This window comes from Sapajus apella, unplaced genomic scaffold (assembly GCF_009761245.1).
Source record: "Sapajus apella isolate SASKATOON/1434 unplaced genomic scaffold, GSC_monkey_1.0 scaffold4, whole genome shotgun sequence".
Taxonomy (NCBI): domain Eukaryota; kingdom Metazoa; phylum Chordata; class Mammalia; order Primates; family Cebidae; genus Sapajus; species Sapajus apella.
Window position 1 is genome coordinate 8,181,432 of NW_022436944.1, and position 18,253 is coordinate 8,199,684.

The following is an 18,253-nucleotide window of genomic DNA, read 5'->3' on the forward strand; positions in this document are numbered from 1 at the left end:
AAAATCATGTTGTGTGTATTATATATCTGATATAAGGGGGAGGGGATTTAAATCTAAGACGTGAATTTATACTTTTCTGTTTAATTAGAAGCTATACAGTGGCATGAATACAGTAAGGTAATATTAATATTACAACTTTCGAACCTAGCAGTTTTTATATATAAGAAACTTTTTTTGCGGGGGGGAGGGGGGCAGCAAATCCCAGCCCTTTCTCAGTATCATTCTTCTGACAAAATTGCCATTTTCCTGGGCCATACTAAAATTTCATATTGTTACTGCTGATAATAAATGCTTACATAGTATTCTAAGCACTTTATGTACATTACCTCGTTTAATGAGATTAAGCCTATAAGGTTAAATATTATCCCCACTTGATATATGAAGAAACCCTGGTATAGACAAATAAATTGTCCAGAATCAAAAAGCAAATAAGTGTGCTATTAATTTTATGCCATATCATCTCTCATGCTCATATTAGCATTTGGGAAAAACAGTTTATCACAATTACAGCATGAGGCTGGGTGCAATGGCTCATGCCTGTAATCCCAGCAGTCAGGGAGGCCAAAGCGGGAGGATCACTTGAGTCCAGGAGTTCAAGACCGGCCCGGGCAACACAGGGGGACTCTATCTCTACAAAAAGTTTTTTTTAAAAAAAAGAAATTAGCCAGGTGTGGTAGAATGCATCTGTGGTTCCAGCTACTCAGGAGGCTATAGTGGGAGGATCATTTGAACTCGGGAGGTTGAGGCCGTGGTGAACCATGGTCATGCCACTGCATTCCAGCCTGGGTGATGGAGCAAGACCTTGTCTCAAAACAAAGAAAGTAGAAGAAACAGTCACAGCATGCGAGTTCTGAACACTGAGAGTAATTAACGAGAAGATAAATCTGTTTCTCTGTGTTTCCTGTAAATCCAGTTCAGTTTTTTAGGCAAGAATATGTCATGCACAACTCTATTTCCTAGTGGTTTCACATGAGGAGATACACACTATCTGTCTTACATGTAGTGATTGATGAGTGATCTCAGGTTTTATCAGCCTATACCAATTGATGGTTATAAAGTTATCCATTTATCTTTCACCTACGGTGTTTAGGTAGCCATTGATGATCATTTTTGGAATCCCTTGTTTTACTAGGAATTGCAAAATAGTGACTTTTTAATTCTGTCATAGTTTATGAATTGGCCATGATTCTTTAGGGAAGAACTTGTCTTGTTTTTTATTTTTTTTTTTTTTTATTTATTTTTTTTTTTTTCAGACAGTCTCACTGTCACCCAGGCTGGAGTGCAGTGGCGTGATCTCAGCTCAATGCAATCTCCACCTCCCGGGTTTAGGCGATTACCATGCCTCAGCCTCTCAGGTAGCTGGGACTACAGGTTCACGCCACCATACGTTGGCTAATTTTTGTATTTTTAGTAGAGACAAGATTCCACCATGTTGGCCAGTCTGGTCTCCAACCCTTAACCTCAAGTGATCCACCTACCTCAGCCTCCCAAAGTGCTTGGATTACAGGTGTGAGCTGTCCACGCCCAGCCAAGAACATTTTTTTTTATCAGCTATTGTTTATTAATACTTCGAAATATAGTTCATTTAGGAAAGGGAAGATAAATGTTTGGTTCTTTGTCCTTATCAGTCATTTTTTAGAATGACATATTCCCTAATAACCTTGAAAGCAGACCAGAGTAGATTTTTTTTTTAGTGTCATTTGGAAATTATGAAATTTTAAAATATATTTTGCAAGCTTTAATTCATTTCAGTTGTTACTCTTTTTGACACGCTGTCTGTCCCTGACCAACAGGAACGTCTTAGAGTTGGTGACTGTATCTTTTACGTCACTAATAGTTTTTGAGAACTACACCTTTTGGATATGACATGATTCCCAGGCCTGTCTTACATGTTTTCTGATCTAGAACTAGAATTAACTATTTTTCTGTGGTATCTTGATTTTGTTTTGTAGAGAATGGTATTTAAGAATCATAGTTCAGATAAAAAGATGATCATTGTTAAAGTGTTGTCATTTTTTTCTAGGCCTGAGTAAACAAAAGTGATAGGCATTGTTGTAGAAAGTGAAAGATGATGAGTTCAAGAACATGAGAGTTCATAAAAAATGAATCATGAATGAAAGGACACTATCAAATATTGGATATTTAAGATAACAGGGTTTTTTCTTTTTATTCCTCTGATTTTATGTTTACATCTTTTTTATGCTGAAAATCTTCCTAAAAACATTATTTACTTTCCTTATATATTGATATGTATAGATTTGTGGATATATATCAATATACATTATTTTTGAGTACATCATTGATGACACATATCCTAAAGACCAAAAAAACTCTCCTACTTTTCAGCATAAAAGAGATGCAAATATATACATATTTTGATATACATATATCAAAATAAAGTCATATTGCCCCTGATAACATGACTACTGAATGTACTTTTAAGATTTCTTTGCTTTTTTTGTCTTTAGAATATATTTCATTGTAATGTACTTAAAAAATAATGTCACTCCCTTAGTACTATATAAGAGCTTCCTTATTCCTTTTTTACTTATTCCTTGTTTTTCTTACTCCTTTCATAGCTGCATAGTACTGCATTGTACGGATGCACTATAATGTATTAAGTTAATCTATTATTGATGACATTTGAGATGTCTTCAGTGTTTTGTTGTTAAATCGTTATTTAAAGAATAGCTTGTGGCCTAGTGCAGAGGTTCACACCTGTAATCCCAGCATTTTGGGAGACTGAGGTGGGGAGATGATTTGAGGTCAGTAGTTTAAGACCAGCCTGGCCAACGTGGTGAAACCCTATCTGTACCAAAAAGTACAAAAATTAGTCAGGCATGGCAGTACATGCCTGTAGTCCCAGCTACTCAGGAGGCTGAGGTGGGAGAATCACTTGAACCCTGGAGGTGGAGGTTATAATGAGCTGAGATTACACCACTGCACTCCAGCCTGGGCAACAGAGCAAGACCCTGTCTCAAAAAAATAATAGCTTGTAAGTTTTTTTGATGTCTTTGCCCAATTATATTTGGGATTACTGGATCTACAGAAAAACTTATATGTAAATTTTTCTATTATAGGGCAGATTCCACCCTATAAGAATTATACCATTTTATACTCCTACTGGCCTCACACACAAATATTTAGATTTTCTTATTCTGATAAATATGAGAGAAGATATCATGGATATTTTAATTTGCATTTATTTTATTATATGGTTTTTTAGTACATTATAAGCATTTTTTCAGGTTGTCTTGATATTTAGTAGCTGCTTATTCAGTAGATTTACTATAACCAGGCAATTATGCTTATTGAGAATTTTAGTTGCTTTTTTATTTTGGCTGTTATGGTGCTGCTATAACAATATAAAGAAAGGGATTATTACTTTGCTTTGTACTATTTTCTGGGTAAATTCTCAAAAATGACATGAAGTTTATATATATATTAATTTTTAATGACAAATATATTTCTTTTGTATTTGATAGGCAATGTATAACATCTTTATCATGGTTTCATTAATGATGGGTAACACTTTTGTGTGTAAAAGCTTTGTGTTAAAAGAATTTGTTATTTTATTTGACTCTTTGTAGTGAAATGGTAGGGTTTTTTTCAGACAGAGTCTCAAATTGTCACCCCAGCTGGAGTGCAGTGGCACGATCTCGGCTCACTGCAACCTCCTTCCCCCGAGATTTAAGGGATTCTCCTGCCTCAGCCTCCCAGGTAGCTGGGATTACAGGTGCCTGCCACCGCACCCAGCTATTTTTATATTTTTAGTAGAGATGGGGTTTCACCATGTTGGCCAGGTTGGTCTTCAACTCCTGACTTCGTGTCTACCCTCCTTGGCCTCCCCAAGTGCTGGAATTACAGGCATGAGCCACCCCACCTGGCCAAAATTGTAGATTTTTTTAACTTTTCTTTACTATTTTTATTTCATTTTATCATCAGCTTCATTTAATTTGATATTATTAAATAGTAATATCAACTCTGTTTCCAGGAGAGTTCACAGAAAGGAGTCTCCATGTATTTAGGGTAGATTGAGTATAGTTCAAAGAATTGTCTTAATAAGAAAAAATGATGTATACAGAAAGGCTAAAAGGAGACCTTGGGAAATAAGCAGTTGAAAAATCATCACAGCAAACATTTTTTCCAGTTTACTCTATGTTGCAGTTTTTATAACCTTTTGCTTTGCTTTTTTACAGGGGGATTTTGGCACTCAGAAAGAAGCCGCTTGGGCCATAAGTAACTTAACAATTAGTGGAAGGAAAGATCAAGTAAGTTGAGCTTTTTAACATTTATTTCTCAAAACTGGTAAAATAAAAGTACAGATAATTTTGATTTAGACTTGAGTAAGTTATAATTTAAAATAATAGCAACAATTTGGGAGGCCAGGGCTGGAGGATCACTTGAGGCCAGGAGTTCGTGACTGGCCCGGGCAATACGGTGAGACCCCATCTCTATTAAAAAAATAAAATAAAATAATAGCAAGATAACAGGTACTAACTTTTATGTAACAGGTATGTAACTTTTTTGCATAGAAGTATCACCTTGACTTTCTTTAGTCATCCTTCCTAGAAGAGAAGTGTTCTTTTTCTGATTTGTTGGCCTACAAGAATTTTTTAATCCATGGTAAAATTGAGGTCCCTATAGTCAGGAGTTTTTCGTTTTGTTTTTTTAACAGTATTAGGAATGAACAGACTTCTTAAGTTAACATGGAGGAAAGAAACTGCATCACAGATTCTCCTGACAAATGAACAACAACAAAAATAAGTAAAAAGGGACCAGGCACAGTGGCTCACACCTGTAGTCCCAGCACTTTGGGAGGCCAAATTCGGCAGATCATGAAATCAGGAGATAGAGACCATCCTGGCCAATGTGGTGAAATCTCATCTCAACTGAAAATACAAAAATTAGCTGGGTGTAGTGGCATGCACCTGTAGTCCCAGCCAGTCGGGAGGCTGAGGCAGGAGAATCACTTGAAACTGGCAGGCGGAGGTTGCTGTCAGCCAAGATGGCGCCATTGCACTCCAGCCTGGCGACAGAGCGACACTCCATCTCAAAAAAAAAAAAGTAAAAAGACAGCAACAATAACAAATTCATCAGCAACAAACCAAACAAGGAATTAAACTCAACCAGATGGCTAGGACTTAGGAACTAGGGTGAGGAATGTGAGATGCCTAGGAAAGAGGCACCCACTCTCAGGTCGTGCAGGTGACAAAGCTTAACCTTGTACCAACTGGCAAAGGAAAAATAGTTTTAAAGAGCTTAGATCTGTTTCAGAGTAGGTTAAAAGAACAAATTTAGAGCTGAAGAGGAATAAATCGATAACTGTAACAAAAAAGCCTAAATACAGAGCAGAATAGAAAATATAATGCATGGAAATAACTAATGAAATACTGAAATCATTGGAAAATATTATGAAATCAATAGAATAGTGAATTGAGAGATAGACAGGCATATGAGAGCCACCGGATGCTGTCACACTGAACCATTGGAGTTTTTTGAAGCTAGCATCCAGGCTGGGTGCAGTGGCTCATGTATGTAATCCTAGCATCTTGGGAGGCCAAGGCAGGAGGCTCTCTTGAGCTCAGGAATTAAAGACCAGCCCTGGGCAACATAGTGAGACCTGGACTCTATATATTAAATAAATAAATATAGCATACAGCCTCCATTAACAGCCTCCTTAATTGATTTCATAATTTCTTACTCTTAAAGGGAAAAAGATATTTGAAGGAAGTATTTCTTATGGCGAAGAAATGTTTAATAAGCAGTTGAGTGATTCCTTCATTTTCATTTTACATTGTTTTTTTCTTAGTTCAGGAAAAAAGATACTAAATTTAATAGAAAAGGAGGTTAGATTAATAATATAGACACACTTAACATAAGAGAGATGAGGTCATATTTCTGTACTCGAAATTTCAAAATCAAAATTATTTCAGTGAGATAACATGGCACACACAGTTTACCTATACTGCATTATTTTATGTTGTTTTTATTCTTCAGGTGGCTTACCTTATCCAGCAAAATGTTATCCCACCTTTTTGCAACTTGCTGACTGTAAAAGATGCACAAGTTGTGCAAGTAGTACTCGATGGACTAAGTAATATATTAAAAATGGCTGAAGATGAGGCAGAAACCATAGGCAATCTTATAGAAGAATGTGGAGGTAAGTTTATTATAAGCTTTTATTCCACATTTTAATGTTCTCTGAAATTTTTACTTGCTGAGTAATATAGCATATCTGTATTTTTCTATCTTAGTTATTCAAGTAACAGAATAAAGTAAATATTATATTCTATATGTGCAGTCCTGTTGAGCCTCTTGCATATGCTTAGGTTACTGAATTGCTGCCATATGTTGAACAGGCACTGTGATAAGTTATTGGGAAGACATTAGTGGTAAACAAGACATAGTCATTGCCCTCAAGACATGTAGTCTAGTCTTGATAAATATGAATTGATTTAATGTGCTAATTACCCTAATAGAAATGTACAACAAAATGGGATGCCTAATCCATTCTCGAAGAAGCAGGAAGTGCACCTGAGCTGGATTTTGAGAGATGAATAAGGATTAATAAAGTAAAAAGGGATGAGAGGTGTTCCAGGCAGAGATAACACCATGAGCAAAGTCTGAGGTGAGAAATAGTGTTCAGCAAATTATAACTAGTTCCGTGTTGCTGAATCACACAGTATAGGGTAGAAACTACCAAGAGACAAAACTGGAGAAGTAACCACCCTCCTGTGAAGGCTTTTTTTTTTTTAGACAGTCTTACTCTGTCACCCAGGCTAGAGTGCAATGGCATGATTTCATCTCACTGCAACCTCTGCCTCCCTTCTTCTGCCTCAGCCTCCTGAGCAGCTGGGTCTACAGGCTTGTATCACCACGTCCAGCTAATTTTTGTGTTTTTAGTAGAGATAGGGTTTCACCATGTTGGTCAGGCTGGTCTTGAACTCCTGACCTCAAGTGATCTGCCCACCTCGGCCTCCCAGAGTGCTGGGATTAACAGGCGTGAGCCACCACACCTAACATCCTGTGAAGTCTTAACAAGCTTTATGGAACAGCAGATGCTTTATTCTTTAGGGCAGTAGTTTCCAAATAAGACCATGTACCAGAGCCTCCTGGAAGGTAGGTATATTTAAAGTTACTAAAGTGACTGATAGAACAACAACAATAAAAAAAAATCCATAGCTTTCGAGTAAGGAATAAGAGATGGGGAAATAGTGTTACAGAACTAATTAGGGATGAAGTAACAGAAAAAATAACAGTAGGCATACTTAATTATTTTTACTACTTGATTTTTTTAACTTGTAAAGATTTTAATTACTAAAATATCTTCATACATTCAAATAAAAATACTAAGCTCTTGAACATTACCCACCTCACTAGAGGTAAGACCTAGGAATCCCCAGTGGATTGTGCCATAGGATGTGACAAGCCATTGGTGAGATTCATCTAGGGAATGGGTATGTTCAGATGGAACATGGATATCTTGGGAATGAAGCCTTTGGAGACAGGAGACAGAAAGAGACCAGTTAAGAAAGTATATATGGCCAGGCTGGCTGGCTCACGCCTGTAATCCCCAGCACTTTGGGAAGCTGAGGTAGGAAGATCTCCTGAGGTCAGGAGTTTAAGACCAGCCTGGTCAATGTGATGAAACCCTGTCTCTAATAAATATACAAAAAATTAGCCAGGCATGAGGGCACACACCTGTAATCCTAGCTACTCGTGAAGCATGAGAATCATTTGAACCCAGGAGGCAGAGTTTGCAGTGAGCCAAGATCACGCCACTGCACCTCCAGCGTGGGCAACAGTGAGACTCTGTCTCAAAAAAAAAAAAAAAGGTATATAGTGGCTAGGCCATAATAAATAAAAGCAGTAATAATAAAGACAAAGGGGAGATGAGGAGATTTAAGAAATGGATGGACTTTCAAGTTTTTGAGATTTGATTGTGGGATATTAAGGGAAAGGGGATCTTGGGCTTTCTCTTAGATTTCAAGGTATTGTTGATTATCACCAAGTAATTGTGTTGTGGACAGTTTGAGTTTTTGGTACCCATGAAATTTCCTGGTAGAATTACTCCAGCATTTGAATTTTATGCAATTTTTTAAGCTCAAAAAAGAAATGAAGCCATAGATTTGCAAGTCCTCAGCCTATATATAGTAGCTAAACTTTTTAATGGGAAGATCACCAAAATGAGTGTATAGGTAAGAAATGAACCCAAGGTAACTTCCTCCATTTAAGAAATGGCTAGAGGAAGAACACTCATGAAGGGGCAATTTCACTTTTTTCAAAGACTTTAAAATTGTTTTTCCTCTAAAACAGGATCCAATTTGCATATCAACAGGTTAAGTATATACTTTTTAATGTTTCTGTCTATAATTTAGTAAACTCATTAATGTTTACAGGGAAAATACTCTTTTCCACTGAAATATACTGTGTTAGATCTTGAACATTTTCCAGTAAACTTAAGAGGTATCTGAAGCATCATATTTATTAATCATCAGTTTTTTTTTATTTTTTTTCATATACGCTCCCTAGAAAAACTTGGCAGGTGCTGGAAAGTAGGAAGATTCTGCTTTTTACTTTAACAAATGGAATTTTACATATTGTTCCTGGTTAAAAACATTGGTTATATATTCTGATGAATAGGTAGATGTCTCGTTACTTATTTATACATTTACGTGCAGTTAGACACTCCGGTTATTAATTTTAGGATGAATATGCTGTATCTTTATGCATTTTTTTTATATTTAAGATTCATCTTTAAATTCCCAAAAACTGTAATTCAAATAATTTACAATTCAGAAATTGGATTATGTGTTCCAAAGATTATTCCAACTTGTCACTACTCTAAATATTACTGTCATTTCACATTACAAAATTTCTTGCAGGGCTGGAGAAAATTGAACAACTTCAAAATCATGAAAATGAAGACATCTACAAATTGGCCTATGAGATCATCGATCAGTTCTTCTCTTCAGATGATGTATGTAATAATTTTGTAGTTTTCTTTGTTTTATATATAAACATAGATCTGGATGAAATAATATGTGTAGTAAGCTAGGGGCATATACATGTTTGTATTTTTTGGGAATGGATTTAAATAGATGTATGACAGCAATGTCACCTGCGTTGGAAACATAAGTATTTCAATATTTTAAGATCCCTTCAGGGCATCTTAGCTCTAATGGCAAGAAGATAAGGACTTTTTTGACCAAACTAGATGAATCAGACTTTATTTTCACTTGGTATCTTTATAATTCTCATTTTTTTAAATTGTTAATAGCATACCACATTTATAAACAAAACAGTGATACTAGTATATCCTATAATAAGTTTTTTATTACCATAGTCAGTCCACACTTGAATGAGTTGTCACTGTTATTTTTATTTCATGACCAAAAACAAATGTGAAAATAAATAAGATAGAAATAAAAAGATAAGGCACTATATAATGTAAGGTATAGTATACAAAAATATCTTCAGATTGTTCTTAATAGTAGTGAAAAAGTATTAACTTATTTTTAGTATTTTCTCTTTGGAAAAGTAAATCTAAAATTAAAGCAGTTGCTCCTATTGTATAGTGGTTCAATGAAACCACCAGAGGATTTCTTGAATGATTTCTCAACTTTTCAAAGAATAAGTCTTTTACTACATGCCCTTCTACATTATCGAAAAGAATGGAATGTTATTAAACATTTGTTAAGCATGTATAGTTTGAACATTTACAAAGACAATACTAGAAAAGAAAATTGTAGACTATTATGGTTGTCTAAGCTTAGTCCTATTTAGAATATAATGCCAGTTAAATAAACCAGAAATAAAATTCAGAAAGGCTTTTTTTTTTTTTTTTTTTTTTTAAAGATAGGGCCCAGGCTAGAGTGCAGTGGCATAGTCACAGCTCACTGCAACCTCCCCTCCAAATAGCTGGTGATCCTCCCACCTCACCCTCCAAATAGCTGGGATTATAAGTGCATGCCACTATGCCCAGATAATTTGTTAAGTCTTTTGTATAGACAAGGTCTCTCTATGTTGCCCTGGCTGATCTAGAACTCATGGAATCAAACGATCCTCCCATCTTGTCCTTCCAAGGTGCTGGGATCACAAGCATGAGCCACCTTGCCCAGCCTGGAATACTCTTTTAAGGGTAACTTTGATCATATGTCTTAAAGTTGGACTTTTGAAAATCATAATTTGCAATTTGGTGACTAATTAGTAATCACCTTATAATTTCTAATACCTCAACATGTAGTTTTTGTTCTTGTCTTAGATTGTGAAAAGAATAATTCAGATGAATACATGTTTATAGGAAGTACACTACACGTTTGTAATATTGTGGAATTTCAGAAAGGACACTTCAGATGTAAAGCATATAGAATAATATATATAATTGCTATTATTAGCAGAACTGTTATAGGTTGAGTATCCCTTATCTGAAATGCATGGGACCAGAAGAGTTTTGGATTTTGGATTTTTTTGAATTTTAGAATATTTGAATTATTTGTATCCCTTGGACATCTGAAATTCAAAATGTTCCAATGAACATTTCCTTTGAGCATCATATTGGCACCCAAAAAGTTTCAGATTTTGGAGTATTTTTGATTTTGGACTTTCAGATTAGGGATACTCAATCTTTTAAGCCCAAATACCATTTGTCTCCAATTGCTATTGAAAGATATACCAAAGATTCACTTACTTTCCAAGAGTGGTGGCATTAATTTTTTTAATGTGATTGACTTTATATACTTGCCCAGGTTTTTTTGTTTTTTGTTTGAGATGGAGTTTTGCTCTGTCACCTAGACTGCAGTGCAGTGGCACAGTCTCTACTCATTGCAACCTCTGCCTCCCAGGTTCAAGCAGTTCTACTGCCTCAACCTCCCAAGTAGCTGGGATTATAGGCATACGCTACTACGCCCAGCTAATTTTTGTGTTTTAAGTAGAGACAGGGTTTTGCCCCGTTGGCCAGGCTGGCCTTCAACTCCTGACCTCAGATGATCCACCCACCTTGGCCTCCCAAAGTGCTGGAATTACAGGTATCAGCCACCATGCCTGGCTGTACTTGCCCAGGATTAAAGGAAACTAATGAGTACCAAATTGTGTATGCTCTGTTTGAGACTTAGGGGCATCATTACTGTTCCTTCATTCTTTTGAAAAATGCCCATCTTACATATATTCTTGTTTGTTCTCATTTTGGCATCCCCAAAATGAGAACAAACTTAAGAGTAGGCCTTGGGCTGGGCACAGTGGCTCACAGCTATAATCTCAACACTTTGGGAGGCCAAGGCAGGCAGATTGCTTGAGCTTAGGAGTTTGAGACCAGCCTGGGTAATATGGTGAAACCCCATCTCTACAAAAAATACAAAAATTAGCCAGGTATGGTAGAACACACCTGTAGTCTCAGCTACTTGGGAGGCTGAGGGGGGAGGATCACTTGAGCTCAAGAGGTTGAGGCTGCGATGAGCCATGTTTATGCCACTGACCTCCAGCCTGGGCAACAGAGTGAGATGCCATCTCAAAAAAGAAAGAAAAAAACCTTTTATTTAGTGTTTCAACTTTCTAAAGGATTTTAAGTGTTTATTAAACCTTTTATTAAGTGTTTCAACTTTCTAAAATGTTGGCACTCATCATCTCTCCTTTTTTTTAAGGATAATGGGATTAGTACTATAATACTCTTTACACATACCTTAAAACTATCACATTCTTTTTCTTTTTTCACCTAGATTGATGAAGACCCTAGCCTTGTTCCAGAGGCAATTCAAGGCGGAACATTTGGTTTCAATTCATCTGCCAATGTACCAACAGAAGGGTTCCAGTTTTAGAAAGATGTTGTGGAAGTTAGGTACAATGCAGCACTGAGATATATATATATATATATCTGTCTATATATATATATATACATATATATAAAAAAGGTTTGATCCATCAAGCTTGGCTCATGGGATCTGCTGCTGCATTAAATCGGGAAAGAAAATGTGAAGATTTCATTTGGAATCACAGAAAATGCCCAAATGAGGTCAAGATGGCGAGTGGGTGCGAGTGAGAATGAGTGGCAAAATGTAATGAAAACTTTACATGAATGCTTATTTAGGTTGTTCAAAGTAAAAAGGGCTACAGGTCACAGATCGTCAGTGCCTGAGAAAGAACATTGACTTACTCTATATCAGTTGAGGGGAAAGTGCAGTACTGTCATCTTCAAGCCTTGTAAGCATAAAAGAGAATAGGCTGCCCATATAAGTCAAAGGAAAATGAGCCCAGGCCTTGCTATGAAGCAGTGTGTGAATGGACAGTATTGAATGAATGTCTGGCTCAGTGATGGAGAGCCAGGTTCATCTTTGAAATCTAGGGCTCTTCACTCATGAAGCAGACTCCTAGTCCTGGAGTGACTGTGTACGAGAGTGTGGTTGTGGTGCTGTATGTGAACGCATGCAAGCTTGATTCACCTTCAGGGGGCTGATAACAAACCTAGTAAATCATCAGAATAATGAGATCATAAGTGTTAATGTACACTGGACATGAAAACAAAGACTGGTTTAGCAGCAGACATTAGTTTACTCTGCAACCTGTGTTTTCTATTTCCTCCTTTCCTACCTCCTCCCCCCCACCCCACTCCTTTTTTTTGTTGTTAAGTTTTTATTTACTTTACCTAGTATGCCTTTTTTTTAGTTGCTTCTCAAGTCAGAAAACTTTTCAGGAAGGTTTCCCTGTGCATTTGCACCAGATGAATGTTTGATGCTATGAAAAGCTTTCCATATCATCAAAACTAATTTGTGTAGATTTTTGCATGAAAAAAATCATAAATTTCCCTCAAAATAGACTGTGTTGCAGTACACAAGTTACCATAATAGTATAAAACAGTAAAATGTGCTTAAAAAGGCCATCCTTTTCATTTTCAGAGATAACATAAAGATCTTTGCATGAGGTAAATCTACAGCATAGAGTTCATTTTTAGATTTTGTTGAGTCCTGTAAAGAAGAAGAAGAAAAAAGTTTCAGTTGTGGTAGAATACCGTGCTGTGTTTAAATGTTACTTGTTTTCAAACTTTGTTTTCTATGAAAATGATATGGAAACTTCTAAAATGGAATTTGGTGCATATGTACTGCTGAATAAAAGACCGATGAAGAGGTTTGAGTAGATGTACAAATCAAGTAATGGTTTGAACACCTTTAATAATATGCCTAATCTGTTCAATTGTTTTAGAATCTTTTTATCTTAGATGTAGGCAGCCATGAACAATCTATTTTGAGCCACTTTAGGGAGAAAACTTTGTATTTTTAAAACTTGCATAAAAGTTATGCAAGTGGTTTTTATAAATTGGAATAATACCTCAGTTTTGAGGTTATGCACACTAAATTAAATGTGACGTAAATTAATTTGTACAAAAAGAACTCTTTATAAGGTGGCTCATTGTAGGAAATCCTGTGCCTTCCCCTTTGAGCACAAGTGTTGCATGAACAACAGTTTGCTATAAGAAACATACCAGATTAGCCACCATTAGCATCTATATCTACTTTGTGTTTAAAAATCAACTGGTAATTCTGAAACACTGTAGAATGGATAAAAATTATTTTGTGATCATAACTCTTTGTTGAACTAGAGTATTTTTGCAGCATTCCTTGTCATCAGAAACATGGTTAAAGTTTAAAACTAGAAGCAGCAGAAAACTAGCTTGTAAAATTTATCCAAGTAGAGTGCAGGCTAGGCTGTCTTGGGGAAATAAACATTAAAACTTAAAGCAATGTTTTACATGGGGTGTGTGTGTGTGGTGTGTGGATTTTTTTTTTTTGTGTTAGAGTATAACTCAGTGGCTTACATTAGCTTCTTGTCTTTTTACCTAGAACCAGCATAACAAGAAATCTCTTCAGTTCTGTCATTTCAGTATGGACATATTAATATTTTAGCCCACTGAATTTGTCCAGTTGACACCATCTGTGCTTCTGTTTTCTCCCTATCCAAACCAAGGTTTTAACTTTCCTTCATTCTCCCAGTAAAATAGACTGAGAAAACTTGAACTGTATTTTGAGTATTGCTGTATCTTCAACATAGAGCTCCAAATGAGGGATTGCATACAAAGCATAGGTTTTACAGAAGGAAGGTTTCAGTAATTGGAAGGTGAACATAGCAATATTTCACATAATTTCTGGGTTTTAGTTAAAATATTGGATTCAAACTAAGCCAATGAGCTTGTATACAAATTTTATATACAAATTATTATATAGAATAGTGATATGGAAAATAAATAAGGGTGATATTAATATCTCTGGGTATAAAGGACTACCTTGTAGTTTAAATATTTTATTTCCACCTATAGTCTCATACGGAACATTGATTTTTCTAATAGAAATTCTAGGAAGGGCTTTTCTGTCTCTGAAATTGTTTCAGTACAGTTGACAGTTCACGGTTACCTGATTTAAGCACTTTTTTTTTTTTTTAATTCTTCAGTGATCTAGGAAATTGATTCATTTTTAACAGGCTTATTTCTGATGGGGATGGAGGTATGGAATAATATGCCTAATAAGCTAAATGTTCTTGATGTTTCATGTATTAAACTGTCTTTTTGAGATTTGAGACCATTTCAAGTGCTATAAAAATAAGAATATTATACCAGAGGTGTGTGAGATGCCCTAGTCTAAAATCTATCTTTAAAGATAAATTCCTTTGTAATTTTTAAAGACTTCAGTAATTGTGTCTTATGGTGGGAATAATACCTTCCGCATTGCTCTGGACCAAACTTGGAGCATTTCTATAATTAAAGTTATCAATCATTAAAAATACATCTGGAAGAATTGAGGAGCGAGGGAATGGATCTTTTAGTTTAGGCTTACCTCAGCGGCACTTTATAGGGTGAGGAGTTTTTTTTTCTTTAAAGGTATAACTGCATTGTAAAATGACTGGGTTTATTGTAACATTAATTTATGGAGCACCCTTTTTGGATTCTCCATTGCCTCAGTTTCTTCAAGGAGAAAGTTACAGAGATTAAATTTTGGCTTTAGAGACTAATTGCTGTATAATTGTGGTATGATTACCATAAACTTAGTGTCTTAAAACACAACATATGTTACTTTACAGTTTCTGTTGGTCAAGAATCCAGTTATGGGCTTCTGCTCAGGGTCTCACAAAGCTGCAATAAAGGTGTCAGCCAGAGCTGCAGTCTTACCGGAAGCTAGGGGGTCCTCTTCTAGGCACATATGGCAAAATCCACTGCCTAGCAACTGAAGAATTCGTGGCAACTTCTTCAAGGCCAGTAAGAGAATCTCTGGTCTCAGAGAAGGCCTTAATCACTCTTTTAAAGGTCTCACCTGATTATATCAGGCACACACCCAGATGATCTCCCTTTTGATTAACCCAAAGCCAGACTGATGAGGTTCCTTCATTACACCTGCAAAATCCCTTCACCTTTGCCCTACACTGTAGTCCAATCACAGGTGATATCCATCATATTCAAAGATCTTGATCACAGTCAAGGGAAAGGTTTATATGGAGTATGTATACCAGGGAATCTTGGAAGCCATCTTAGAGTTCTGCCTCTGACAAGGAAATTATTTAGAACTGTAACAGTTGAGAAATGATAACCTTATATAGTGCAAGCTTATTTGGGGATCAAGGTTGCCTCTGAGAACTAATGAAAACTTTGGACTGGCTTCCCTCAAAAGTGCATACACATGCAGTTTTTCCATACAGTTTAAGGGGATTCATAAGAGTCCATGAATTACAGTCTGTCCCAGCCCTCCCGTTTAGATGATAGAGTTGTTGAGGTGATTTACCCAAGCTCACACAGCTACTAAGGGCCAAATAAGGCCCACATCTCAACTCACATACTGCCCAGAGCTTTTAATTACTATTTTAAAAGTAATCTAAATTCATTTAAATTTGTGAAACAATGCAAAAAAAGGCGAATGAAGCTTTTTGGATCTTTTTTGTATACTAAGAAATGGGTAGGGTAACATTGTTATAGAAGCTTGCCTAAGAGTTTTGAAATTAGTTGACCTTTTTGAGTATTCAAAATTGAATCTTCCATTGTAGCTATTAAAGTTAACTATAAATAGGCCAACTTTAATCAAAAGAAAATACCAATTGTTAATTCCTCTGATTTGGTGGATTTACCATTTATGTATAAAATTTCAAGATTTATGGCTGTTTTGAAGGCCAAGGTACATGAATATCTTATACTTTTTTTTAAAAAACTCCTTGATTATTTTACTGATTGGCAAAATTCATTAAATGTCAGCCAATAGCTTATATTAAGGGAGGAAAAAATTTTGCCTAGACCTCTGATACAATATTCCCAAACACTACTAGCAAATTGATGCCTAACCAACTTGGCATTTTGAACACTTAAAGAAGTTTTCCCTAAACTTTTTAATAAGCACATTAATACATTATGTTTTTATAATATGTATACAGTAATTTTTTTAAGTTGCTACAAGATGCCTTCTAATCAATATGCACGTTGATGGTGTTAGTGCAGTCTATTTTTTTTTTTCCTTGAGACAGTCTTGCTCTGTGGCCCAGACTGGAGTGCAGTGGTGCAACCTCAGCTCACTGCGACCTCTGCCTCAAGGGTTCAAGCAATTCTACTGCCTCAGCCTCCTGACTAGCCAGGATTACAGGCACACGCTACCACACCTGGCTAATTTTTGTATTTTAAGTAGAAACAGGGTTTCACCGTATTGGCCAGGCTAATCTCAAACTCCTGACCTCATGTGATCTTCCCACCTCAGCCTCCCAAAGTGCTGGGATTACAGACGTGGGCCACTGCGCCCAACCAGTCTTAATTCTTAAAGGAAGCTGAAAAAAAAGATGAACATGGTAAAACCTATATTTCAGTGTGATCTGAAGCAAATTTGGACTGTAGTGTCAAATTGATAAAAACTAAGCACGTAGATCATGTATAAGAAAAGTAGCTTTAACATTTTTTCCTCTAAAGACTTAACCTACAAGTTCGAATAATTTTAAATATTCCTTCTAAATCCAGGCCATTTAGGTGACAGCAGTTTCACTCAGGATGTCCAAGTCAAGCTATATTGTCAATAAAATTGACTTGACGGCTACTGTTCTGGGTGTAAGAGCAGCTGAAAAGTCAATGGTGCTACGGGTTCTTTGTGATTTACTTCCTACCAGAGGACTGCAGTACTCCCTTGACATGTATATTTCCTGCCCCAATTTTTGCCTTCTCCACAAACTGTATACCTTTTGTAGCCCTAAATATGTTGCCTACTCTAGAAAGGTGATTACTTCACCTTTCTAGACTATCAGTTCTTCCAGTTTTATTCTTTATAAAGAAATTTGTAATCTATTTCACTTAGGTTTTTCTTTCTATTACACTTCAAGCATGAATCCTACTTTCCCTGACTATATCTTAACCTCTTATCTCCATAACTGATGGATTCCTAGACTATGTTACTCTAATTTTACCCAAAATTTCTTCCAGCCTGTTTTTACTCTTGCTTTGAAACAGCTGTTTAAAATGTCTCATAATCTGCTTAAATCTGCATGCTTCTTGTGGTGCTCAATCCAGTTACCTGCTTTCCAGATAATTCCCTCATTGTCCTGTTCTTTCCATTCCTCTGATGTTTGAGCCCTGTGAGCCACCTTTCCTTGTTCTTTGTACATAGTTACCACTTTACTCTTGTTGCCCAGGCTGGAGTGCAGTGGCATGATCTCAGCTCTCCAACCTCCACCTCCGGGGTTCAAGCGATTCTCCTGCCTCAGCCTCCTGAGTAGCTGGGACCACAGGTGCACACCACCACACCCAGCTAATTTTTGGTAGAGACGGGGTTTCACCATGTTGCCCAGGATGGTCTCCAACTCCTGACCTCAGATGGTACGCCTGCCTTGGCATCCCATAATGCTGGGATTACAGGTATGAGCCACTGCACCTGGCCACCATTTTACTATTTTTAGGCACAGTAATATCCAAACTCTTGGACTCAGCTAGAAGAGGGTATTTCCCTTTCCAAAAAAAAAAAGACTCCATATTTTGATTCATAACTGTGGTGGAGGGAATCAAGATAACCTTAGTCACTATGGTATTACCATAATTCTTTTGTCGTCAAGGTTGTCCTCCTGTTCAGCTGCATAAAACATCACGTATTCTAGGTATATTTCTACCTCCATTTCCGTTTTTACTTGCCAATGTGCTGCTTTCATAAACAGGTATATTCTGCCACAAATCTAGTAAGCCCCATTGCAGTACACAATGTGTATCACTGATAGTTTGCACTTCTGCCGTGTCTGTATTATGTTCAGTTCAGTAGTC

The 18,253-nt window shown here is 36.5% G+C and overlaps 1 protein-coding gene across 2 annotated transcripts in view; it reads left to right on the forward strand.

Moving 5' to 3' along the window:
* Nucleotides 1–17,963, forward strand: part of KPNA4 (karyopherin subunit alpha 4) — a 66,092-nt gene extending 48,129 nt beyond the window's left edge. For both annotated transcript variants that reach the window (XM_032261860.1, XM_032261865.1), the window contains 4 exons: nucleotides 4,200–4,271; nucleotides 6,001–6,163; nucleotides 8,889–8,983; nucleotides 11,718–17,963. In XM_032261860.1, the coding sequence (XP_032117751.1) occupies nucleotides 4,200–4,271; nucleotides 6,001–6,163; nucleotides 8,889–8,983; nucleotides 11,718–11,816 (429 nt within the window). In that variant the 3' untranslated portion in view covers nucleotides 11,817–17,963. The remainder of the gene's footprint in view (nucleotides 1–4,199; nucleotides 4,272–6,000; nucleotides 6,164–8,888; nucleotides 8,984–11,717) is intronic.
* Nucleotides 17,964–18,253: the final 290 nt, after the last annotated feature.